Source organism: Tyto alba, unplaced genomic scaffold (genome assembly GCF_018691265.1).
Source record: "Tyto alba isolate M040663 unplaced genomic scaffold, T.alba_DEE_v4.0 Super-Scaffold_7, whole genome shotgun sequence".
Lineage (NCBI taxonomy): Eukaryota > Metazoa > Chordata > Aves > Strigiformes > Tytonidae > Tyto > Tyto alba.
This window is the reverse complement of record NW_024881328.1, coordinates 41,341,321-41,367,694: the sequence shown is the minus strand read 5'-3', so window position 1 is coordinate 41,367,694 and position 26,374 is coordinate 41,341,321. Positions and strand designations below refer to the sequence as shown.

Genomic DNA, 26,374 nt, shown 5'->3' with positions numbered 1-26,374 from the left:
CACAGAGGGGTGAGGAGCAGCTGCTCCTCCCTAAAATACAACCCCCCTACACCCCCCACCCGTGGGGGGGGTACCGCCGGGCTGCCGCTCGCCCGAGCCGGCTCCAAGCAGCACCCCCTTTGCACCGAAGCAAACCCTAAGAAATTACAACATTTTGGTGGTTTCTTCGGTTTGGGTTTTGTTTGGTTTGTTTTGTTGCTGTTTTTTTTTTTTTAAAAAAAAAACAAACCAAACTGAACCAGACCAAAACGCTCCGAAGAGAAGCAGCTCTAGGAAACCCGCAGGAGTGGAAGGATGGGGGGGGGGGGGGGGCGGGCGAGCGGGGACGCCCCCCGCGTGTCCCGGCTCCCTCCCCCCCCCCCCCGCACAGAAACGAAACCAAAAATAATTATTACTGCTAATATTAAAAAAAAAAAAAAAAAAAAAAAAAACAAAAAAAAAACGAGCTAAAGGAGTGCGGGCAGTGGCAGCACTACCGAAAAGGCTGGAATTACCCATGGGTTCCCGCTAGTCCACGCGTGTCCGCGGCTGCCCGTGGGGCCGGCAGCAATGCTGCCCGGGACCGTTAAGTTTCGGTGAGCGGCTGGTGGGAGAGGGGAGCAGAGACACCCCCGCTCCTCCCGCCCCCCCCCTCGGAGCCGCTGCCTACACTCTCCGAACCCGGTGTTACAAAATAATAATAATAATCATCATCATCATCATCATATTAATAATGGAATGCGAGGGCTATAAATGATGCGACCACCGCCAAGCCTCGATTTCCTCGCCAGAGCCTGCCCCGGCAGCGAATCTCTCCCTTAAATGACCCCCCAGTTTAATTTTAACAGACCGTTCCCCCCTCCACATCCCCCCCACCCCCCCCCCCCCCCCGCACCCCGTTTTCTCGGGAAATTACTGTTTTTAAATTCCAAACAGCCGCCGCCGTTTCACCGGCACGGATGCAGCCGGGATGCGTAAAATGGGGAAAAAAAAAAAACGGGATGAAAAGGATGTGAGGGGGGTGGGGAAACGGGACCCTCCGGCCCCGACACCCTCCCCCTGCCTCCGGCCAGGTTGCCCCGGGGGACAGCGGCTGTACCCCCCCCAAAACACGCGGCTGGGGGTACAGCCGGCGGGATATGGGGGTGTTTCACACCCCCCCTCTCCCCCGGGCCATCCACCTTTATTCGCATAAAAAGCCTTTTTCCAGCTTTCCGACCAACTCCCTCCCCCCCCCCCCCAAAAAAAAAAAATAAAAAAAAGGAAACTTTTTGCCCGTCTTCCCCCCTCCCCGACAATAAATGTGGCTTTGCAAAAAAAGGCGAGAGCAGCATCACTCCGCTCCGGCAGCGCAGGAGGGGAAAGGAAAACCAGCTCAGCGCCAAATTCTGGACAGAACAGCCAGGGGATGGAGGGCTTTTTTTTTTTTTTGTCTTTTTTGTTTCTCTCTTGGTTTTTATTCACAAGACTTAGTTTGCTTTTAAATTTCATAACTTATAAGGAAATAAGCTACATTGAAATAAATTAAACACAATAGAGAAGATCGTGCTTTCCCCCCCCCCCCCCCGCCCCCTCTCTCTCTCTCTCTCTTTTAAACATGGCTTGGTAGAATAGGCAAACCAAATCGACAGAAAGCCAGGCAAAAAATAGATTTTAAAAATCGTCCCCCAGTGCCTGCCCCTCAGCCATCGGAAATAAAATCAAACAAGAAAAAAAAAAAGAAAGAAAAAAGGCATGAAATGAAACTCTTAGTTTTCTTTCGATTTTTTTTTTTTTTTTTTTTTTTTGTTCTCTTGTCTTTTTACCTTTCGCCCCCGATAAGAAACAAAACCCCAAAGATGGCTAAAGGCGCGCTGCGGGTTCTGCTGGGGATGTCTCTTGCCAGTGAGGGCGGGGGGGGGGACACACACACACACGGGCAAATCGCTGCTGGATCCAGCGCCGGCACCGTAGCGCGTCTGCGGTCCCCGTCGCAGCCACGGCAGCGCGGGGACATGGACAAAGCGGGGGGCAGAGTAATAATAAATATCTGTGTGTCTCTTCCAGGGTTTGATATTCCTGCTCCGAACCAAAACAGTTTCCGAGCCTCTTTTCCTTCGCAGACTCTCGCTTGACTCGGTAAGTGGAAAGTTTCGCTTTAAAGTTCGCTCGTGGCGGGGATTTGCCGTGCTGTGGCGTGGGATTTTTTTTTTTTCTCTAGTTGTTTGTTTTAGGTTTGATTGTTTGTTTGTTTTTTTGACGCTTTTCTTATTTTTTTTTTCTTTTTTTTTCTTTTTTTTTTTTTTTTTTTTTTTAACGCGGGTGGGTTGCTTTTAAACCCCGATTTGGAAACTTTTCCCTCAAAAAACTTGTGGTTCTGAGCGCAGGGAGAGATGATCAAGGTCGGGCTTGCTCCAGCTGCTGATGCTGACTCCTGATCGCAAACCTGCTGACGTGCACGGGGATGGGTACCACGATCTTAGGGTTTCGGGAGGGCTCCCCTGTCTTGGAGTTGGCGTTGCCCGCCTTGACCCGTTTCCATTTCGCCCGTCTGTTCTGGAACCAGATTTTCACCTGCACCTCGCTGAGTTTGAGGGCGTGAGCGATCTGGGACCTCTCCGTCAGGGACAGGTACTTTTTGCAGTGAAACTCCTTCTCCAGCTCCAGCAGCTGCTCGCTGGTGAAGGCCGTTCGCCTCCGCCGGTTTTTGCCCGTGGACGTGGTGTTGGTGGAATTGGGGGGGTTTTGGGGGTTTTCCTCCAGCGTGTTGCCAGAGTCCTCTTCCTTGTGAGCCGCCTGGCCGGGGATGTTGTCGTCCGAGCTATAGTCTAGATCGCTGTCCATGGAGAAACTTTCCTCCTTGCCTTTCGCATCCTCCTCCGCTTTGGGGTCCTCCTTCCCCTGGCCCCGAAGAGCCCCGGCTGGAAGCGAAGCAGAGGCCTTTCGTTAGCGTTTGGTCCCCACCATCCCACGGCCGCCGCGGCCCCCCCCCCTGCAGCCCACAGGTCCATCACCCCCAAAATCGTTCGATTTATGCTGTCGTCGGGGCTTTTTGAGGTTCGCGTGCCTTTCGGTTGGATTTACTCCATTAGTATTATTATCAATGTTATTTTCCCAAGTGGCGGGGGGGTTCCAAACCTCCCTTCTCTTCCTCCTCCTCGGCCTTGCGGCCACCGGACAGCCCCAGGACCGGCCCTGCCTCCTCTCCCCCCGGGGGCTCCCCAGCCCGCCCCGCCGGGGGGGGGGGGGGGATGCGGGGAAACAGGCGGCAGGACCCTGCTCCCCCCAACCTTCCTCCCCCCCTCACTCCCCCCCCCCCCCCCCAAACCCCCACTCACCGAGGGAGGCCTGGACGGCGTCGGCGGCGGGGAAGGGCAGGAGGGCTCCGTCCTTCCCCAGGAAGGCTTTGCCATCGTCGCCGCCGCCGTCCGGGGGGATCCCCTCGGCTTTCTCGAAGTTCCCCGGGGGGGCGAACTTCCTGGCGGCCTCTTGGTGCTGGGGGGAGGCGGGGAAGGTGCCGGGCAGCGTGGCCATGAGCGTGGAGGTGAGGGCCATGCCCTGAGCCAGGCTGGAGCAGAAGCCGGTGGGCAGACTGGGGAGCTGGTGGTGGTGGGGGTGGGCGGGGGGCAGCGCGGGTTGCAGGGCGCCCTGGGGGAGGGCGGGGGGCGGCGGGGGGGGCGGCGGCAGCACCACGGGGCGGTAGGGCATGAACATGGGGTAGCCGGTGTAGACGAAGTGGCCGGGGGCGGGCGGCGGGGGGCTGCCGATGAGCGAGTCGATGCTGAAGGCCGTGCTGCTTCCCAGCGGGCGCTGCATCATCATCAGCGAGGGCTGGAAAGCCGCGCTCATGCCGGAGCGGCGGCGAACCACCTTCCTCCTCTTCCTCCTCCTCCTCCTCCTCCTCCTCAGAGCCGCGCAGCGCCCACGCGTGGGGCAGCGCCGGGGCGGAGCGGGGCCGCGGCCCGCCGCCGCCGCCCGCACATCGGGGCTGAGCCCCCCGCCCTGCGCCCCCGCGGAGCCCGCCCGCCGCCGCCGCCGCTCTGCCCGCCCGCGCTCCCCCGCGCCCATTCACATTTTGCCCGGCTGGGAACCCGGCCCGCCCCACGTGGCCGCCGACGGCGCTTCCCATTGGCCGGCGGGGCGGAGGGGCGGGGCCTCCCCCCGCTCGGCCCCGCCCCTAGCACCTCCCCTCTCTCTCTCTCACTCTCTCTCTCTCTCTCTCATCCCGCCCCTCCCTCCCACCGCTCGCCCCCCCACCTCCAAAATCCACCCCCCCCTCGGCTGCCGGACGGGGCGGCCCACGCGTGAGCGCCCACTCCGCTCGTGGGACGCCCCGCCGGGGGCTCACGCCCCGCGGAGCCTTCGGGGACCTCCGTGGGGTCCCCCGCGGCGTGTGACATTCCCCATCAGACACACCAATTTGGTGCCTCCAAAGCATTGAAACCCCCCCCTTTTTTTTTTTTTTTTTTTTTCTTTAAACTATTTTATTCACGCTTTTCTCTCCCTCTCTCTCTCTTCCCCCCCACCCCCATTTTTTTTTTTTTTTTTTTTTTTTCCTGAAAAGCCCCCAAATAGGCTCCATGTGGTTCTGGGTAAAGTCAGCCCCTGGCTTGGCTTTGAAATTGCTTCTGCAATTATGTAAAAGAGCCATTCAGCAACACGGCGGAATTAAAAGCGATGGAGGGCTGCTCCCTTTTCTCCAGCGAGCCTCTCATGTTGGCCGGCTCAAAGCCTTTTCCAACACGACGTCTTTGGCGAGGACAAAAGCTGGAACAAAAAAAAAAAAAAGAAAAAAAAAAAAAAGAGGGAAAAAGAAAAAAAAAAAAAAGCGCCCCCAAACTTGTAAATTGAACGTCAAGGGAACTTTACACAATTTCAAAGGCCATAAATAATGATAAAGGGACCAGGCGAAGAGGCAAACCCAGGCAATTAATGGAGGTTCCCAAGCAAAGATCAAGTGGTTTGGAAAATAAAATTAAATGCAAAAAAAAAGAAGGAGGAAAAAAAAAAAAAAAAAGGAGGGGAGTTGGCTGGGGGTGGGATCCCTCCTGCCTTTGGGAAGTTGAAGCCTTCCTGGGACAATGGTGCTGGCTGTGCCTCTGGGCTTCATATGGAGGGGCTTTTAGACACAAACCCCAACTAAAAGTGGCTTCTTGCTGGAGGGGGGGGTCCCCCCCAAAACCAGGGGCCAGCAGGAGACCCCGCTCTTGCCTGGCCTGCCCGCTTAGGAAGCTCTTAATGACCCAGCCCTCGTTTCTAGCTAATTGCTGCTCCTATTTTCTGGAGGAGGATGGCAAATATCAGGCTGAGGGGGCTGCACACCCCCGGAGGAAGGTGACCCCCCCCCGCCACGGCAACCAGGCCAGTGGGTGCCAAGGATGGGGACAGCCACGCTCTGTCCCCCAAATCCCACCTGTCCCCGCCAGCCACCCTCCAGGCCCCCAAAAAACCCAGAGGGCATTCTGGGGGGGCAAGGTGAGGGGTGAGGGTGGCCCCTCCAGATTGGCACAGCTACACGTCCCAAGGGACCCCCCCCCCCCCTCTCAAAGCAGTGGGGGCTTTTACACACACACCCCCCCGCCCAATGAGCCCGTCGGGGTTTGTCCCTTGGGGACGTCACAGCATCCCACCCATCCCTCAGCAAGTGGCATCTGCAGCGCCCCCCCCGCCCCCCCCAGAAAAACCAAAACAAAAACAAAAAACCCCCAACAAACTCAAAACAACATTCGCTGCTAATTCCCACCACCGAAGCTCAGCGGCTTCCCCAAATGGGGGGCTGGGGGCTGCCCCCCGCCCCGTGCCCGGATATCTGGGTCAGTTTATCCCTCTGCTTTTCCAGCCAACATCTGAAACCGTTCTTTTCTTGGCAGAAATGCTGAGGGGGGGCGGGAATTACTGCTTTTGGGCCTCGGCGCAGTTTCACCACCCTCTCCTGCATCTGGCTCCCCATCCCCTTTTTCCCCCAGCTTTTGGGGTGCTGAGCCCCACGGGGTGCCCAGGGGTGTGAGTTATGGGGGTCCCCCCCCCTCGCCAAGTGCTACATTTTGGCCGGAGAAACCATTTTTCCCCACGGCGTGGCAAGTGGGACAGGGTGGATGGCCACCGAAGCAGCTGCTGCTGGGGGTGGGGGGGGTGTGTGTGTGTCTGGTGGGGGGGTATCTATGCACACACACACACTTTTGGGGCCCATCTCTGACTTCAAGGGACTGGGAAAAGTTTACTTATACAGCTCATTTCCATATGTCCCGGCTCCGTCGTGCGGAGGCCACCATATGTGCAGTAGTGTGGCGCTCGGGATTTTTCCCAGCACAACGCCGGCAAGGTTTTGATCTCCCCCGTGGATGCTTCGTAGCTGCACGCGTGGTTATTTCTCTCCTGTTTTTTTCCTTTTTTTTTTTTTTTTTTTTTTTTTTTTCCCCCATTTCCCCCCCCACACTCTTTCCCCGGCATCCAGCGGGCATCATCCGCTTGCGGCCCCTCTCCTGCCTCCCGCTCCTCCCCACCGCGACGGATGGAGCCGAGATAAAACCCTCCAGCCCCCCAAATCAGCAGCATCCCCACTCCTTCTAAAACCAGGCTGGAAATCCTTGTGGAGAAGCAAAGCTTTCATTTAAACAGAAAAACGGGAAAAAAAAAATATAAAAAATTAAAAAAAAAAAAATCCTCTCTTTTCAGGAAACCCCGTTAGGTTGCGGAAAGGGGAGATAATTAGGCATGGTAATCTGGCAGGGCATGGAAATGTGTACCAACACCCAGCTCCTGCAGCTGTTTTTATTGTCAGCCCTCTTCAAAATTTGCCCACAAACAAGTGCCTTTGCAAGACGGGAGTATTATTTCAGGCGAGAATAGCCTTTTTGTTCGGCACATAATTAGCTGATTTTTCTCCGGGAGAAAAACGTCGGCGATCTCTGATTGTCGGAGAAGCAACCGGAGCGTGATTGCGCCTGGGAAGTGTAACAGGCGGGAGGGAGGCGAGGGGAGGGCGGGGGGGGGGGCCGGCCAGCCGCCCCCCGCGCCCCACGGAGGGACCTCTGTCACCCGTGGGACACAGCAAGAGCCTTCCCCAGGGCGGTCTAAATCCGAGCGTATGGTAGAAATCGGTATTTCGGAGGGTCACACTTGGCTGGGGGGTGCGGAGTTGGGGGGGGGGGGGGGGGAGGGAAGCCCTTTTCTCCCTGGGCCGTGGCGTGGGTGCAGACGTGGTCCTGCGTGGCCACCGAGATGCGGTTGCAGGAGGCTCCCACGTCACGCGGAGCAGGGCCGGCGGAGGAGCAGGTGGTTTCTGGCAGGTTTTGCCCCCAAAAAACCTTCCAAAAAAGAAGCATCAGATACGGGGAGGCTTCTTTGAACTGGGGAGATTTTTCCTCTGTGTGTGTGTGTGTGTGTATGTGGGGGGGTGTCTGTGATTCCGGTGGCCTCTTGGCTGGGTGGAGGGAGCGTGCGTGTTAAATAAACCGTGGGCTTTCCCCCCCCCCCCCCCCCCCAAATCAGGGTAGGGAGGAGGGGCAGCTTTTTGGAGCGAAGGAGTGAAAAAAACAGGGGGAGCGGTGAAGGAAGGGGAAAGCCGGGAGGTGCCGGAACCCTTCCCGCTGCGAGCCCCGGGGGGTGGCGGGGGTCAGAGCATCCCCCCACCCGGTTTGGCAGCTCCACCCGCCACGGTCTCGAGGGGGGGGGGGGCGGCGGCGGGGGGGGCTGCTCCCGGCCCTTTGGGCACCGCCAACCTGTTCGCAGGGAGCTGTGCCGTGGGTTTCCGTGGGGCTCCTCTCCATCCTCCCACCCCGGGGGGCTGTGCTGGTGGGGTGAATTATTTGGAGCAGGGTGGGTGCTGCTCCCCATCCCCGAGGCTGCCGGGTCATCGTGGGGGGGGGAGTTGAGGGCGGGGGGAAGGCAGCTTTGCTTTGCAGCCGGTGAGAAACCCAATTTTTAAATCAAAAGCAAAACTCAGGCTTACGGAGACCCTAGTGAGGTAATTCTTGCAAGACCCTCTGCCTTTGCCGGGGAAATTTTAATTACCAAAAGCATCTCACCCTACTGTGCTTTTAAAGTGATTTTTTTTTTTTTTTTTTTTCCTAGGGAGGGAGGTGGGCGAGCGGGGGGATCCTGAGCCAAACTATCCCCCCCCACCCCCCCCCCCAAAAAAAATAAAAAAAATTCAGTGTGTGCTTCATGATGCAGGGGTGAGCGCCGAACGCCAAAACAAGGGATGCGGCCGGGGCTCTCCCCCTCCACCCCCCCACCTCGATACCCCACGGGCGTGGGGAGGGTGTACATCCCTGCGGCGAAGGGCTCGGCCGGGGGAGGCAGTTTTGTGCGTGGCCGTGGGCGGGTTTGGGCTGCAGGAGGCGGGGGTCGGAGGGGCGGGGATGTGGCCCTTGGCGGGGGCGGGCGGGGGGCAGCCACCCGCCGCCCCACGCGTGTCCCCGCGGGGAAACACCCCCCGCCTCCCCATTCCGTTTCCAAGCAGGGCGGAAAAAAAAAAAAAACACACAAACAAACCCAACAACAAAAAAACCCCAAAACCCACAACCCCACAACCCCAAACCCCCTAATTCGGCGCTTAATCCCATTAGCTCCCTCGCGTGTTCCCGTCTGAACTCATTGCAACTCGGCTCCGGGTCGGTCGCGGCGAGGGGGGGGGCGTGGGGGGGACGAGGGGAGGGTCTTCTCCCCACAATTTCGACCCCACGTACGAGAGATGTGATGCTTTTTTGTTGTTGTTTTTCTTTTTTTTCCTTTTTTTTTTTTTCTTTCCTGTGGCTTTGTTGTGGGTTTTTTGGTGGTGGTGTTTTGTTTTGGTTTTTTTTTTTTTTTTTTGGTTCCTGTTTGTGGCGGTTTTTTTGTTTTGTTTTGTTTTGTTTTTTTTTTTTTTTTGTTTTGTTAACAAACTTGAAGGCGGTCGGGATTTTCGGGCTAGAAAACAGGAAGGTAAAAGGGTAAAAATAACGCCGTGCAGGTTAGGGAAAAAAGAAAAAAAAAAGAAAAAAAAAAAAAAGAAAAGAAATACACTTGGTTTCGGTAATCCCGGTTCATACCCCGAAATTCGTTCGGATGAGAGAAAATGGGTTATTTTTTTTGTTTCTTTTAAAATTGCTATGTATTTAAATAACCGGAGTCCAAATATTTTAAGAGCACTAAAGGGGACTTTAACGCGTCGGTACGGAGGGATTATCTCCAGCACTGGAAAACCACGCGAGTCCTCTCCTTCACGGCTTTTCGTGGGATCTACTTGAGAAATCCGCCAGTTTAAAAATCCCGAATAAAAGTCTAAAATATTCCCAGGTCAGAGGGGCACCGTCTCATTAAAACCAGCGCGGTCCTGAAACTGCACTGCAGACATTAAAGTGCAGTATTTTTCAATTAGAGCTGACGAATTCAATCAAAATTCCATAGATTAGGATGAAATGAGGCATGGGTCATTTACAGGGGAATTTAATTGCAGAGCCATTAGACAAATAGTATATTTGCCATTCTCACATTATCCATCATTTTAGACATCAATAGAAGGAACAGCATCTTTACTAATACAGCAGCACTTCCCAATCTCTGCCTGTAAACACTCCCTTTCCCCATAGCTCCTGATTATATCTGATTTCATTTAAAGCCATGGGGGATTATAAATGTTCCTGCAATCAGGTTCATTAGGACTTCAAAAATCTCATTTCTGATTTGTATTGCTTTGCGGATCACCCGCCTCAGCGCAGCCTGCGCGATGCCTCGCTCTGCTTTTTCAAAAAAAAAAAAAAAAAAAAATAATCAAATGCTATTTCATTACCGGGGCCACTTCGGGGCTTGATTATCACCCTGAGGAGCCCTCCTTCAGCCACCGAGCAGGTTCGTGGGGAGCAAGCTCGGCTCCCCCACGGAGATCCCTCCCCCCCCCCCCCACTCCCCCCTCCAGCCCCGCAGCCTCCCCGGGGGGCCCGATCCTGCTCCGGCCGCGGAGGGAACCCGCGTGGGGAACCACTCGACGGGTTGGCGAAGCCTTTTTTTTGGGGGGGGGGGAAGGGGGTGTCCTTCATTCTGCCCCAGCCCCGGCTGTTTAACCAGCTCCTTGTAAACAGAGACGCGTGTGCATCAGGGCGGGTAATTCCTATTATTTGGGAATTATTTTGCAGCCGCTGCCGGCCAGGACCATCGGTGGTTTATTGCTGCAAGGGTGGGAAACCGAGACGGACCGGCCCCGCCACAAGAAAAAGGAGAGGAGCGAAGGTCTCGGACATTTTTTCCTTAATAGGAGCTTAATATTAACCGCCTTTCATAAAACAAGCGCATCCAGATAGACTTACAAAAAAAAAAAAAAAAAAAACCAAAAAACAACAAAAAAACCCACAAACCAAAAACCCAAACCCTCCAAAAAAACCCCAACCCAGAAAAGCCTTCATTTCACCCAAATGTATGGTGTGCGCAGCGCTGTGTTAGCTGCCTCAGTAATTTAATTGGAATGAAACGTGAAAAATGTGTCATTTTTTGAAGAATTTATGCATCACTTCCTGGAAATCTCATTGTCTTAACTAGCAGCCTACTGTGTTCTGTTTAGCAGGCATAATCGCATTTTTATGTGTCTCCGTATTATAAGTTAATGTGACCTCCCGTCTTTAGCTGCTGGAGAGAAAAAAAAAAAAAAAAAAAAAAAAAAGATCCTTTCCCATAACATCTGCATCAAAACAAGGCGCCGGCAGGAGGGGGAAAAAAAATATATATAAGTAAATATAAATATACTCAAACGCCAAACTTCTCCAGCCCCGTCCCGCCCCGAGCCGCTCCCACCGCCGCCGCCAGAATGGCTTAAACTGAGGGGGAAACCCCCCGAAAACCCCCCCTAAAATCCCTAAAAGTAATTTTTTTTACATTTTTCCCCTTTCGTTCTTCTTTTTCGCGGGTGCTTCCTGCTGTCCGTGCCCCCCGCCTCCCCCCCGCCACGTTCCCGCGGGGAGTGGGGCCGCCGCCCGCGCTCCCGCCCGGCTCCCCCCGACGGCGGCCGTGCCCAGGGCGCCCCCTGCCGGCCGCGGGGCGCCGTGCACCCAGCCCCCCCCCACGCGTGTCCGCGGCCCTTCCCCCCTCCCACGGCCTTCCCCGGACCCCCCCGCCGCCCCTCCCAGCCCCGCGGCGGCACAGACCTGCTCTTTTTTCACTTCTCCCCATCCCCCTTTTTTTTTTTCTCTTTTTAATTTTTTATTTTTTTTTCATTTCCCCACCCCAACGCTAGCTGCCGCCTGGCGATCTGAGGTCACCGTTTTTGGGGGTTGGGGAGGTTGCGATCACCTGGTGGGACTCTACCTCCGTGCACACTTGCCCGATACGGATGCAAAAACGTGTCGCTCTTCCCTCTCGAGGACCACACAAAAGATGAAAGGCTCGTGAGAGGCACCAAAATTTAGGTTTGGCCTATGTTTACGGTCTGTGTCAATGCCACTGGATACTGCATCCTGGTCGTGCTAATCCACGCTGCACCTCTGGTCCCAGTTCTGCTCGTGCCGCTCACCGGGGAGATTTATCCGAGGGGATTTGATGCCCACGTGGGCTGATTTTAGTCATCTGCCGCGCGTGCTTGCCTCTGCACACCTGAGGAGCCCCGCTGCCTGGCAGAGAACCTTGATAATGAGTATTATTCATATCTGCAGCACGCTCGTAACAGCTACGAATCATTTTATTACTCTTTATAATCTATTTAAAGCACAATTAGAATTTAAAAAAAAAAAAAAATCATCTATACAAAGTTACAGCTGAAAGCGCATTTTAGTTACGTTATAAATCCCTGGAAAACAACCATCTATCATGCAAAGCAGCGCTCCTCGGCTGGGCTGGGCTGGGCCGGCAGCGCGGGGCGGCGAGGCGGGGGGGCTGCACCCCTCAAAGTACGGCCCCGTCGGGCTCGAGCAGCAGGTAATCGCGCAAAGGCTTGGGCACGGGCAGCGAGGGGATGAGGCGGTGGCATTTGCTGCCAAACTTTTTCCGGATGGCGGAGCGGCATAAATGTTGCAGGCACCGGACGGTGCCCGCCAGCCGGAAAAAGGACTCGTAGAATGGCTGGTGCTGCTGCAAAGAGAGAGGGGGGGGGGGGTGTGGGGCGGGAAAAAAAAAAAAATTAAAAAAAAATATAAAAGCAACCCCCCAAACATGAGCATCAGTTGGTTTTATTTCTGATTTAAGCCAAACAAGCCGGAGATACTTTTGAGAGGAAGATCTAAGGGGAGGGAGGGAGGGAAGAAACCCGCCGGTGATGTTTCCCCGGGTGGGTTGGGGGGCTCCTGCGAGCCGAGGTGAGGAATTCTCCCGTGGAAGCGCATGGGATGAAGCCCAGGCTCCCTGCAGGCGCTGTTTGGGAGGGGGATGCTCTCGCGCCCACCGGCAGCAGCACCCCTGCAAAAAGCCTTACAGCTGATGTAGAAGGGGACCCGCTCGGAAACGAAGCAGGGCCGGTCTGTGCAGCCTCAGCCTTTTCCTTAGCTTGGAATAAAAATCATTTCTCCCGCGCTGAACGTGCTGAAGGGCTTTATTTGCATTTCAGCGGCCAAGCTAACCAAAGACCCGCGGGGGCAAGGCAGCCGGCCGAGATCATGCCGGAGCAGGCTGGCCATACCTCTCGCACAGCTGGGGACAAGTTTTTAAAGCCAAAATTAGTGGTGTGGGCAGTGATCTGGCTCCAGGGTCGCTTCCAGACGTTGGGATTGTACTTTGTTGCAGGCCGGGGGCAGGAATTGGGGGTTTTGCCGGTGATGGGGCTAAAGGGATGCAAAGCTGCTGAGATGAATCGGGTGTGTGGTGGCGCGCCGAGGATTATTATTTTTTTTATTCTTTTCCCCAGCCAAGTGAAGTTTGTAGGGGGAAAAGAAAAAACCCTCTCGGTGGGTAAAACCCCCTCCTCAGGGCTCAGCCGACCCTGCCAAACCGCCAGCGCTGTCTCACCTGAAACACCTCCTCCGGCACGGCCTCGGCCCACTTCTCAGAGACGGGGATTTGCGAGTAGGAATTGAAGAGGACTTCGATGATCTCCGGCACGGCCGCGCAGGACTTCAGCACCTAGTCGTGGGCAATGTGATGGAGGAAGTGGGGGGGGTCAGGCATGTCCCAGAGGGGTGCAGCATCCACGTGCTGCAACCGGGGCTCGTCCCACCCCACTGCAGTCCAGGCTGGGATAGTCCCGTGTCGGTACGAGGCAGCCGTAGGGTTTGTCCCGGCACGCTTTGGAGAGCTTTCCCCATCCGTGAAGCGGCAGGAAGACCTGCCTTGCCGTGGCGTGTCTTCATCTGGACGGGGCCCTTGCTTCTTATTTACATTTTTGGCTCATGCGTGAGAAGCCAGGGATAATAATTTCTTTATTGTCTGATGTAAAACCAATGAAACGCGGCTGCACTGATGGCTGATATACCAAGCCTGCCTCTGACATCCCCGGGCAGGAAAAAAAATCCTCCTTGCCGGTCCCCCACGCCGGCGCTGGCTCCATCCAGCCCTTCGCCCTGCCTGCTTTTCCCCGCTGCTGCACCGTGCGGTTATTTCCATTTCCAGCATCCCCAACCCCGATACCACAGCCTCCCTCTCCCTGCCCAGAACCAGGAGGCTTTCCCATATTCTCCCACCCCGGCTTTTTATTTCCCGAATGCACCCCAATTGCAAAATCCCAGGTGCGAGGGGGTGGATGAGGGGATGTTCTAGGGTCGGTACCTTGATGAAGGCGGGGGGCCATATTTTCTGGGAGCCGTGGTTGAGCAGCAGCTGGACGGCGAGGTGGGGCCGCAGGTCCCTCTTGAAGGCGGCGTTCTGCAGCGCGCAGCCCAGGGGGGAGAGGCCGTCGTAGTCGATGGCGTTGACATCGGCCCCGCGCCGCAGGAGGAAGCGCGCCAGCCCGGCGTTGGCGGCCCCGCACGCCTTGTGCAAGGGGCTCCTCCGCGTCTCGTCCCGGGCGTCGACGTCGGCACCGTGGGCAACCAGCAGCCGGCAAAGCTGCAGGCAGCCCTCGCCGGCGCCCGGCGCCCGCCCGCAGAGGACACCGAGGGCCGTCTCCTCCCGCCCGCTGCGCGCGTCGACGCGCGCCCCGTGCCGTAGGTAGAGGCGGGCATGGTCGCAGAGGCAGTGCCTGGCCGCCACGTGCAGCGCCGTCTCCCCCCCGTCCTCGCTGGGCAGGTTGACGGTGGCCCCGTGTCTCAGGAGGAGCTTGGCGCACCTGCGAGGAGACGGGGAGGCTGGGGCGGGGTGGGAGTCCCCCGGGTGGGTGTGGGCTGGAGCGGGAGCCATGGAGGGGTGATCAGGTGAGAGGCGGTGCGGGATGAGGATGGGGATCGCGCTGGAGCTGGGCGCCCATGGGAGTTGTGGCACTCAGGGGTTTTGGGAGGGAGCAGCACAGGCTGGGAAGGGTGACTCTGTGCCCTGGTGTGCACCACGGCAGTAGTGGTGATGGTGGTTTGGGCAATGTCTCCCTCTTACCCTTGACCATCATCGTTCATGAATGGTCATCCTTGAGCATCCTTGACTACCTTGACCACGTTGACCATCATCATTCATGAATGGTCATCCTTAAACATCCTTGACCACCTTGACCATCATCATTCATGAATGGTCATCCTTAAACATCCTTGACTACCTTGACCATCCTTGACCATCATCATTCATGCATGGTCATCCTTAAACATCTTTGACCACCTTGACCATCATCATTCCTGAATGGTCATCCTTAAACATCCTTGACCATCATCATTCATGCATGGTCATCCTTAAACATCCTTGACCATCATCATTCATGAATGGTTATCCTTAAACATCCTTGACCACCTTGACCATCATCATTCATGAATGGTCATCCTTAAACATCCTTGACTACCTTGACCATCCTTGACCATCATCATTCATGCATGGTCATCCTTAAACATCCTTGACCACCTTGACCATCATCATTCATGAATGGTCATCCTTAAACATCCTTGACCACCTTGACCATCATCATTCATGAATGGTCATCCTTAAACATCCTTGACCACCTTGATCATCATTATTCATGAATGGTCATCTCTGACCATCCTTGACCACCTTGCCCATCCTAGACCCACCAGGGGATGGTGATCCCAGCTGTGCCGGTGGTCAGGCAGTGCTGGGAGCAGTGCCAGCGGTTAGCCGTGCCAGGCGGGTCTGTCCCAGCCGGTGAAGACTGTGGGATGCATCCAGCCATGATGAAGACACACAGGGAGATGGGCCCCTTCGTGCCATCAATCTGTTAGTTGTAGTTTCATCTTCTGGCATGGGTGCAGCCCTGGGGTGTTATGGAGATGATCCATACAATCCCCCCCTCCCTTGGCTGACATCCACAGAGCTCAGCCAAAAACATCCAAAACCACTGCCTCCAACTTAATCTGTGTTGGGACTGAGCTGACGTGGAGTGAAACCCTTGATAATGCCTCTGTGCAGCGGAAGAGCTCGGTGTGGTTTTGATTGGGTATAAAAAATGGATTCTCCTTCCCCTGTTAAGGGACCCAAATTCTTGTGTTGGGTTCCTGCTCCAGGGAGGGCTAAAGGATAGTGTTTTCTGCCTATACTGAAAAGACACACCTTTTCACGTGGTTTATGCCTGGAGAAATGAGTTCTGCTGGCTTGTTTGGAACTCAGGGATGATGGAGTGGCAGCACCTGCAGTTCCCAGGAGGAATAAATCAAGGTAAGCAATCCTCCTCATCCCCAATTACTGCTCCCAGCTCTCTTTTCCTCTAAAATCGCTGTGCATGGTTGCAAAGAGGGACTGTGGCTGCTATGAAGTGGGGACATTGGTTCCCTTCAGAATTTTCTGCCTGCATCCTTCTGACAAGGGATGGAGGTTAAAGATGCCTGGTATGCTCCAAGGTTTTTTTTTTTTTTTATGTTTTTTTTTTTGTTGTTTGTTTGTTTGTTTTTCTTTTTGTGTTTTTTTTTGTTTGTTTGGTTGGGGTTTTTTTTTGTGTGTTTTTTGGGTAAAAGGATGTGATCGGACTGTCTAAGTGAATTGAAGTGGCTGCTTCATCTCGTGTTGGGTTAGTGCGTGGGGCTGAGCTCACTGCTGTGGCACGGAGGAGTTATTTTTTTGGAGTGCAGCCAGACCCACGTGTTGGCCAAGTGAGACTTTGAAAACACGGCCAGCTCGTGTTTCCGAAGAGATGCTGCTGGTGAGGTGGGAACAGTGGTTCTTCCAGAACCCTCAGCTGTAGCTGACTGGAATCCAGGGAGGTGTACTGGCCTTTAACTTCCCACACCCCCACCCTAGTTTTATTTTCCTATAATACCCTTTTCTTTTAGCTCAGGCATCAACCAGAGCCCTAAGTGGGATTCTGGCCTGATACAGGAGTGAAATGAGGGGGAACTGATACAGAGCAGAGCCCTTGTGTCATCCCTCTGGCAGAAGGGATGGGGAGGAAGAGGAGCCCTGGAGAGGAAGGGTGGTGACAGGGCATTGCTTGTTTTGCCTAGCCCAGATGAATGTTAATATACATGGGGAATATAATAATATTAATAATAATGCTACTTAAACCCTTCTGGACCTATCGCATCATCTCACCCAGAGTTTGATAGGAGCTGATGAGGCATTCATGGTCCTTGGTGGTGCAGCATCTGCCGATACCTCCTTGGGCCGCTTTTCCCATGCGTTTCAAGCCTGAGTTTGCCAGGAAAAAAATCCTGCAGGACCTGTGGGGACAGGCCGTTTCTGCAGCCTTTGCAGGTGCAGTGCTCCCAGATGCTGCCAGCCCCCACCGGAGGCAGCTGCTGCGGGTGCTCTCTGCTGGGGATGCAGCTGTGGGTGAGCGCCGGCCTGCACATCTTCAGATCCCTGCTTTACAATTCCCTTTTCACTCTAAATGTGCTAAATCCCTTTCTCAAGCTATGGCTTGTCTCGCTGAGGTTTTTTTTGGTGCTTGCTGTCTACTGGCAGCCAGTAAAACTTTGTTGGGGAGGGTCTGTTGCTGGAGCAAATCACATCATGACTCAGTCATGTTTACCAGTCTTGTCCATCCCTGACAGCAGGGAATTTGTAGCCTTAATTATAATGATTCTCTCGAGACCTCTCTGGGTTAACTTAATTCTAATGTCACAGTTAGCTCCAGCACCCTAAAATAATGTATTCAGGGCATACTGAGGGAGGGTTCTGCAGGGAAAAATGGAAAAAAAAAATATTTCGGACTTGGTTACAGAACATGCAGCAGCCTATTCCAAGAGAAAAATTACCTTTTTTTTTTTTTTTTTTTTTCTTTCTTTCTTTTTTTTTTTTTTTTTTTAAATATGTCATGCTTAAAGCATCTCTGCTCCTTCCCAGGCAAGGAGAAGGCTGTGCCTGCAGACCCTGAGCACAAGCACCGCGCTGGTTTTGGTGAGCAGTGTGTATCTAGGGAGGCTGGGCTGAAGATTTACATCTGCATAGGCAAGACAGAGGCAGTATTCCCCTACCCTTAACTTCCAGGTAAAGGGTGGCACATGACGGGTGGCCTGGCAAAGCCAAATCTGTGCCCAGCCCCTCCAGCCCAGCCTCCTCGCTCTGCCGTGGGGTTTTCCCTTATCGAGAGCAGGATGGGAGCTCCATACAGGGAGTTCAATTCCTCTTGGCTTCCTGCTAGACATCCCAACAACTATTCTAGAGATACCAGAGTGGAAATGCCACCCTTCCCAGATGCTATTTTGCTGAAGGGTTGTTATTATGTTGTTATCGAGTTCAGGGACTAACTTGTTGGAAGAAACCCAACACTGTATATATTGAATTCTCCCCCTGGATACTCCTCCCTGGGCAAAGAGGGAATGTTAGTGAGGGGCTATAAATAAGGGGTGATCTCCTCTGGTTAATGGGAATGGTGGGCCCCCACGAGGAGCATGTGCCTCCTGTTTGGATGTACGGGGCATCAGCAGGTGCCGAGTAGATGCCATTCATGTTTGCTAGCAGTTTGCTCTTATTTTAGCCTCTAATCTTTGCTGCTGAACTCACATGCTCTAACACTTTGCCAACATTTCTGTCTTCTTTCATCGTGTGTGGTTTTATTTTTTTTATTAACACCCTGTTGTTCACCTGCAGATTAGACTAAAATCCCATTAAATAAGGCTCAGCGATTGTTTGCTGCTTTTTGAGGGCTCCTTTCCAGTTTTCTGGGAATATTGCAAGGAGCCATGAGTTTAACTCAGCAGACATTCAGACACAGGGTGGCAAAGCAAACCAATTTGTTTTCCAGCCAGCCAGCCTGGTACCACTGACCTGGCCGAGCAGCTGGCTGGTGGCACCGGTACCCTCAAAGACCCACCCTCACGCACAGCTCTACCTAATTTTGACTAGTTTAAACTCACTTCTAAATCCTTCCTAACTTATTTTTGGGTGATGGGTAACACACCCAAATGTCCCCTTGCTTGGGGCAAGTCACTCGTTAGGTTAAAGTCGCTCTAATTGGTGATAACTGGTATTGGTACTGCAGCTTGGCCTTGCACTGGGGTCCTGGCTCAAATAAAGGGGATAAAATGATTTGGGTTTTGTTTTCCTTCTTCACCAACGTCAGGCAGGACATGTTCAGCTCCCTCCCCTGCCCTCTCGCTGCCAGGGTGGCTCGGTGGGATGCTGCTCAATTTGTGATGAAAAATGCCCAGGCTGGGAAAGTGGGATTTAGCTTCAAATGGGATGCGATGAATAACCAGCAGGAGGAGCAGGAGGTTGGGGCAGCGGAGGCTAGAGGAAAATTCCTGTCCTAAAAATCCGCTTGGGCCCTCAGGTTTTTTTAAGGAAAAATCTCCCGTTTGTTTGTTTTTTTCTCCCCCTCCCTGGGGTTGTAGGGAGGCTTTCTTGTCCTTTGCTTGGTTGTTTTTCATGGCGTTTGAGTGACCATCTCTCCATCTCTCTGTGACTTACTGCACGATTGATCCCACTCGGGGGGAAAAACAGCCTTCTCCAAGCCTGGCTCTGAACGCAAGGATTATTCTTACAAATTTCCTACAAGAAGGAGAGAGGAAGCCTGCTTTTTGGGCACTGCAAGCCCGCCGGCACCGAGGGCTGGCGGGAGCATCGCTCTGCCCCGTCTCTTTGCCGAAGCTTCGTGAGCTGCAGGTACTCGTCTGCATGAGCCCTTGTTTTGTCCCACCAACTCGGGGAGCAGTTTCTCCAAAGAGCAGGGACAGGCCTTGGGCTGTGCTCCATGTCTGCTCTTGGGCTCTTTATTTCTTGCCCAGGACCCATTAAGGAGCTGGTCTTCTCTGGTGGGGGGGACCAGTTTCCTAAATGATGGCTGCAAACGCTCCGAGTTTTGTATTTTAGAAGCGCTAAACGGAGCAGAGGAAGAGGTTTAGCACTAGATGATGCTAAATGCTGGCTTTAAAAAATCACTATCTTTTTAAATTTATAATAACTCTTCCTTCCCACAGCCAAAAGGGCAATGTGTCCGGGCCGATGCTGGAACAGCTGGAGGGGGCCAGGTCTACCAAAGGTGGGTTGGTGCCCATCTCCCCGGCAGCTGGACGCCTCACTATCTTGACTGTGTTGCCTTTTTAGGTACCTGCCTTCCTGCTCGGCTCCTGTTTTCTGCTCATTCCTCCCACGATGGGCTATCCTCATCTAACATCCCCTAAGAAAAACCCCTCCTGTCTCCCCGAGCTGGCAGCTCTTGCTCTCACTCCCTACCCCGTTGTTTCTTGCAGGGAGTCCTTTGGACACTGACTCTCCTCCTGCGTTGACTCATCCCACCACTTATCTCCCATCCCTCAGAGGTGGAGGCTCAGAGCCAGAAGGACAACTCTGGTTTCAGCCCCCAGGGTGAAGAAAAAGCTTGAAGTGAACGCGAGGACGTTGCTCAGCCATAAGCCCAAGTTGCATGGAGGTAGGAGTGGCACTTTTTTCTTTTTTTTCCCTCATCCCTTGGCTTGACTAAACCCTCGTCCCTATGTGGAAGGCTGAAGAAGACAAGCCCTGAGAGATTTCTCTCCAGGCAGGCTCTCCCTCATAGCACGGGAAACCTGGGACCTTCAGGGAGCTTTTTCTGACTCGCAGGTCTGAAGGAGGACTCTGCAAACATGGTAGCATTTGCCATCCCTTCTGCTGTGGGTACCACGATGGGAGGCGGGGGCTACACCCTGCGTCCCTCCGAAGCCGCCTGCTCCTTCCCACTGCCCCGCGCCTGCTCTTCCCCCCAGCACTGCCGGGAGCATTGAGGTTCTTCCTCTCCCCCTCAATTATTTTTATTTTATTTTTTTTTTCGGGGTTCCAATAAAGGCAGACTCCTTTAATCATCCTGGCTTTAAGAGGGAAACGGGAGAGCGCCAGGGAGAGAGTGCAGTGAATTTAGAGACTCATCTTACCCCACCATGTTAATTATCTCTGCTGTAAAAAAGAGGTCAAGGAGAGGAACTCTACTAAATAGGCCGACGTTGGCATGAACAGCTCCTAAAGTGAAGAAGGTAAGACTGAACTTTACTGGAACTTTTTTTTTTTCCATCTCTTCAAAAAGCTCCTAGATTAAAGCTCTGATATCCTTTTTGTTGAAATCTCATGGATTCTGAAGCTCAAATGGCTGGAAGGAAGCCCAGATAATTTTTTTTTATCCCAGTCACTGAGAGGCTCAAAGGTTTTAAGTCCTGCCCCCATGGTGAATTGCCGAGTATATGGGAATACAGAAGAACCCGGCACATAGGTGTTCTGGCCATTGTTATCGAGAGGGAGAAAAATAAAATAGCTCTCTATGTAGGTCAATGACCTGCTCTTTATTGTCAGTAAAAAATTAAGGATGACCTAAAATCTACTACTCAATAAAAAAAATAATAAAATAAAAAAAAAAAAGGCAAGGTAAAGTAGTCTCCCCCTAATCAAAGAGGAAATGTTTGTGTTACCTAAAGCTTGACCTCCTCAGTCTCTAAGTTTAGCAAAGTCTTTGCGATTGAAAAGCAGTGGTCGAAACCTCAAAACCTGTCTGAAATGTCTATTAATTTTTGATCTTTCAAGGGAGTTGGCTTAGTTATTGTAGAAGCCCCCGTAGCGCCAGGTAGCGTAGTTAAGGGTCTCTCAGCATTTCCATTATAAAGCCCCAATATTCAAGGGCTTATAACTCAGCTGTTTCCATGTTACGTCTGTCTGATCCCCGCGTTGCCGTTTGCTGGCTCACCTGCCAACCCCCTCCGTCTTTTGGGGGGAAATAGCATGTAAATCAGTGACAACAGCTAATTTTTTTTTTTTTTTATATATATTTATATGTATTTGTGTGGGGTTTTTTTTCCAGTCTGGGCAGCACCCGGCCAAAACCAGGACACCTGGACCTCTCCGGGCCATGAGGTCCTCTCCATGCACCAGGTTGGTTTCTGTTCCCCGTCTCTACAGGGGGAGAGCGAGTCGGCAAAGCCTAAAATAACCCACCCCCCCCCATCCCCGGAGCTTTTAGGATGTCTTGGGGTTTGGAGGTGGAAGGCTTTAAGGTCAAAAGGGAGCTCGGGTGAAGGAATTAAAACCAGCTCCTTAAAAATGAGGATGACTGCTTGTAGCATCCTCCCTTACTCATCCCCCTCTCTCCAACCCTCATCGCACCAAGGATGCATTTGATTAATCCCTAGATTTTTGGCTGTACCAAAACTTGATTAATATCTGCTTTTTGGCCATCATGCAGAGGCTCTATAAGCCGGACTTGGGATATTTACATCTGCAAACCTTTTCCTCTCTGGCTGCTTTTCCTTTGCAGAGCTCTTTCCCTGACGCCTGGCCCACGATACGTTGGATCCATCGTGGGAACCTTGTCTTCACCACCTACTTCGAGTTAAGCTCGCTGCCTGCCTAAAAGGGAGAGGGTTGAAGGAGAGGATTCACCGGGGTGGCTTTTCACTGAAGCTGGCAGGTGATGAAATTTGCTATGGCACTAAGCAGTTCCGTCAGGATATCAAGGAGCTGAGCTCTTAATAGAAGGAAAAAAAAAAAAAAAAAAAAAAAAATTCTCGATTCCCTGGGTCTAATGATTCAGGCACTTAAAGTCCTACCGAGATATACACGTGCGCACGAAAGGCTTATTTTTTCAAGGCACTGTTTATGCTCATCTCTGTGTGATGCTGATGCTGAGCCAGGGTAAGAGGGGAGCAGATGCACGTGGCCGAGCCGTAACGCTGGCCGTAAACCGAGGTGGACCCACGCACGGCTTGTGTGGGGTGAAGGGGTGGGGGGGATCGCTCCCATCCCACAGACTCCAGCCCTTTGTCACAGCCCTGCGGCTGGGATTTGAGGAGGAGCAGGTACCCTGATTGGTATCGACCTCCTTTGCGGGTGGGGTCGGCATGGGCCGAGGCGCACGGGAGGTTGGGGTGACCGGTGTGCCCCACGACCTGACCCATCCTGAGCACCTCCTGGGGAACGTGTGCCAGACCTGGGATGCAGGGTGGTGATTTTTTTTTTAGGATAAATCATCAGAAAAGAAGGAGGAAGGAGAAGCATGCTGGGCCGGGCTGCTCTTCTCCATGGGAAGGAGACCTGGGCCGTGCACCAAAATGTCCCTTTTCTGCTGTGGCAAGGGCAACGGAGCATGCGGGAAGCCTTGCTTGGGGACTGTGACATAGTTTGTGATTTTTTTTTTTTTTTTTTTTTTGTTAATTTTTTGCATCCTCGCCGGAGGCAAAAGCACTGTGGGCTGCATGCAGGGGAGGCCGAGTGGGGTTGTCGGCGGGGTGACGCTGATGGTGGTGGAAGGGGACACATGCAGGCACGCCTTCTCCTTACCCCAGGGAGTCTTGGGTGGTGCAGAGGTGCAGCGGGGCCAGGCCCTCGTCGCTCCGCAGGTTGGGGTCAGCCTTGTGCTCCAGCAGCAGCTCCACGCAGCCGGCGTGCCCCCCCAGGCAGGCTTCGTGCAGGGGCCCGAGCCCCCCCGGCGCCAGGTCTGGGTCTGCCCGCCGGCGGAGGAGGTGGCGCAGGCAGGCGGTGTGGCCGCGCCGGGCGGCCAGGCACAGAGGGGTGCTCAGCTCCCGCTTGTACTCCAGCGACCACAGCCCTGCGGGGACCCACGGGGTTTGCGCCGGGGACGGGGCTCAGCGACGCTCCCGTCCCCTGCCCGCCGGCCGCGACACTAAACCACATCGCCACGCTGCTTTCTGCATTATATATATATATATTTTTTTTTTTTTTTTTTTTTTTTTAAAAATCCTTTCAGCTCCCTGGCAGCTCTGGGGGTTCCGAAGAGCCTGGTGACCCGCGGTGGCTGCTCCGAGCGCCGTTGGCAAGAGGAGAAGCAAAACTCCCGCTGCACGTACGCATCCTGGGGCAGGATTTCACGTGGCGCGAGCTGGGTAAACCAACACCCTGCCCGCAACCAGCCACACGGGAGGGACCCTGCGTGCAATACCTGCTAAAAGGCAGCTCACGAATTCCTCACCCGCGCCCAGGGGAGGGGAAAGGGACTCTTCTTGCTGGGACTGGGCTGGGCCTGAAGGCACCGGAGCTGGGTGGGAGCGTGGTGGGAGGGTGACGTGGGGCTGGGTGTGGGGATGTGTTGGGTTTTGGGGCTCGGCTGGAGCAAGGCGCTGCGTTTCCCTGCGGCTCTGGAGCCATCAGTAGATGTGGGACCAAGGGGAACATCCGTGGTTGGAAGGCACCAGGGAGCAGCACCTTGGGAGCACCTTAATCTTTCCCTGATAGGAGCAGGCTGCTCCTTCTGAGCCCCTGCGTGGGGAATTTGGGTTGCCAGCCCACTTGCAAGCATGCCTAAGCCACAGAACGCCTCGTCACAACCTGAAAAAAATCATGTGGGGACACACTTTTTACACTTCCCTGCCCCTTTGGTGGGTTAGTAGGTGCAGAAGAGAAGAAAATAATAAAAGAAAGTGCTGTTTATGGTTAGGGCTGCAGGGCACAGTCAGCTAACCAGAAACCAGCCACCTCGTGAACAGGCTCTGTCAAAACCGTGTTAGGCGCTTAAATGTACCGCACCTCTCCTATTTAGGGTTAGTAAATACCTGTTTTGTTTTGTTTTGTTTTTTAATTTTTCTGGACTGGCCCTTGAAGGAAAAGTACCTGAAAGTCCGTAAGTTGCTTGGCTTTTCACCTGCCACTCCAGCTCATTTTTACTGATCTCAAAAACCAGGTTGACATCTTGATAGTATCGGTCAGTCAGGACCTCGAGGCTTCTCAGGTCTCCCGTGACCAGGGCCGTGTAATACCTGGTGGCTGGAGCTTGAGCCGTTAGAGGATGCTCCGTATCCAATTTGGGGGAAATCTGTAGCGTTTCTGTTACAGGTCCCGGTAACTCGCCCATTCCAGCACTTCCCGTGTGTGTAGGTCCTAGCTGGGAGGATAGACGGGCTTTTATAGTTCATCGTTTCCATCCTCCTGGGCTCATTGTCTAATTATAATCCAGTTAAGGCTCTATTGTCGTCGTATTTATAACTCCAGCAGGGTCAGATGATAACGGGCACGCGATACAATGGGGGTCAAATGGTCGCTGGGCTGTGCTGTGGCAGCACCCCTTGGATTAAATTGCCGGTTTAATTGCAGGCAGCACCTTGGGACACGGGTGTTTAAGGTGGGAGGAAAATGATGCCTAGTGTTTAGAGGGTAAAAAAAAAAACAAAAAGAAATTTAGTCAGTTCCCATCTGCCCAGCCCCATATAACCTTATTTGTGTGCTGTGAGCAAGTACAGTGTGTTTTTTTTTGTGTTTTGTTTTGTTTTGTTTTGTTTTCTCTGCCTAGCACTGTGGTTTTTTTTTTCTTGAAGGTACTCATACCTGTTTCCAGTCTCATGGTTGCTATATGGAAAAATCCGGGCACCACATTAGCGGCCAGCACAGCACGACGCAGACTGGCACTCTGGTGTGTCCCTGCAGGGATGTGAAGCACTTGGCAAAGGCCAGCGAGGTACAAATCCTCCTGGGGCTTTGGCAGGGGGGGCTGCTCTCCCCACCGCTGCCTTGTATAGGAGAAAGCACCCAGCCTCTGATGCCATTTAAGCACAGGTAACTGGCTCTGGCTGTCCCAAGGCTCGTGGCTCCTTCCCTCAAGGTCACAGGAAAAGTCTGCGGTGGGGATGAGAATAGACCTTGGCATCTCGTGACGTGGAGGCTCTGGGTGACACAACCCTCCTCCCGCCCCACCTCCCCGGGGAATAAACGTGCTCAGAGCCGATCTTGGGAAGATGTTAAACTATGTCAAAGCAACTAGACGTGGAGGGACTGCTGCAACGCTTCGTGGTTGCCTCTGCGTGGAGGTTGGAAGAAATGTTTGGGCCCTTTTCCCTGCAAACGGGGACCTTGCTGGACTCTTGAGGGTGACCATGGGCATCCTTGGGCCAACCCCGGGCCAACGCATCTGCACTGCAAGAGTCAGCTGAGGTTGCTTTCTGGGTTTCCTCAGCACGGCTGGGGTGACGTCCAGCCCTCTGGCCCTGGAGACCAGGGGAAGAGCGTGGAGCCACCAAAAAAAAAAAAAAAAAAAAAAAAAATCAGAGTGTGTCCATCCCGGATGGGGGTCGCACAGAGCCAGGGGGTCCTTTTGTAAATTAATTCCTTGTGTAAAGGACCTGAGGTTAGTTTTACCCACCTGGCTGTCCACAACTGCTCGCTCGGTTTGAATCCCCAAATCCCTTCGTTTGTCTGTCGTCTTTTTACCACTTGCCACTATTTTGCTGCCTTTCAGTGCTCCTTCACCCTTCTGGTATCAACCTGAACCACCTCCTGAAAGCATTGCTTTGGTATGAAAAGCCACCTCGTTGTCCCCTGGGGTCCCTCAGCGGGCGCAGGAGGCGGGCTGGAGACCCGGGGAGCGGCACAGACGGGGATCGTTTTCCCCACGGACGTGTCCTGGGTCGTGTTTCCGCAGCCCTGGCTCGCTTTCCCTCTCTGCTCGTTAGCAACCTTGTGATATTTTTGTGGTGGCGGGGGCGGGGGGGAAGCTTGCCTTCACGTGCCGAGGGGACCACCTTCCCGTGGCACCGGCCACCTCCCGCCCTGGCAGCTGGGTATATTTAGCAGGGAGTTTAGACCTTTTTGGTCAGTCGTGGGCTAATTTTGATTGGGGTTGGGTGTATATGTGTGTGTCTGGCATTAAAGTGCTGGTGAGAGTGTGTTGAAATACCCTGTGACCCCTCCTCGTGAGCCTTTTAATCAGCGTCTATCTGCATATAACACTCACTCCTTGGGTCAGGGTAACGACAGGATTAACAGCATCGCTGACAGGGGTGGGGTTAAAAATAGCCAGGGCCAGCAAGTGTAGAAAGAAAAAGTCCTCTCGCAGCTGAGTGGCACGTATAAACACAGGAGCCTGAGTTCCTGCCAGCCAAGTCAAGTGGTTTTTCCACCGCTGAGTGGAAAGTGATGTCAGGTTGAAACAATATCCCGGCCTTTTTAAGGGGAATGCTGCCGTACGGGCAGGCGTGATTTATTGCAGCGAGGCGCTGGCAGCCAGGACACCTGTGGAGCAGCGTGGGGCTGAGCAGCAGAGGGGGAGAAGTCCCCGCTTGGGGTTTCGAAGGAAAATGAAGGGGGGATT

The 26,374-nt window shown here is 53.7% G+C and overlaps 2 protein-coding genes across 2 annotated transcripts; both read right to left on the bottom strand.

The window, feature by feature from the left end:
• Window positions 1-1,547: 1,547 nt before the first annotated feature.
• On the bottom strand, window positions 1,548-3,922 carry GBX2 (gastrulation brain homeobox 2). Its single transcript, XM_033001305.2, has 2 exons — window positions 3,297-3,922; window positions 1,548-2,879 (listed from the first exon to the last, which is right to left on the bottom strand). The coding sequence occupies exons 1-2, from the start codon at window positions 3,805-3,807 to the stop codon at window positions 2,356-2,358; spliced, it is 1,035 nt and encodes a 344-aa protein (XP_032857196.2). The 5' UTR covers window positions 3,808-3,922; the 3' UTR covers window positions 1,548-2,355.
• A 7,886-nt stretch (window positions 3,923-11,808) lies between these two features.
• ASB18 (ankyrin repeat and SOCS box containing 18) lies at window positions 11,809-24,631 on the bottom strand. The gene is made up of 6 exons (XM_033001309.2): window positions 24,616-24,631; window positions 23,905-24,171; window positions 22,618-22,885; window positions 13,621-14,119; window positions 12,865-12,978; window positions 11,809-11,994 (listed from the first exon to the last, which is right to left on the bottom strand). Exons 1-6 carry the CDS (start codon window positions 24,629-24,631, stop codon window positions 11,809-11,811), a joined length of 1,350 nt encoding a protein of 449 aa, XP_032857200.2.
• Window positions 24,632-26,374: the final 1,743 nt, after the last annotated feature.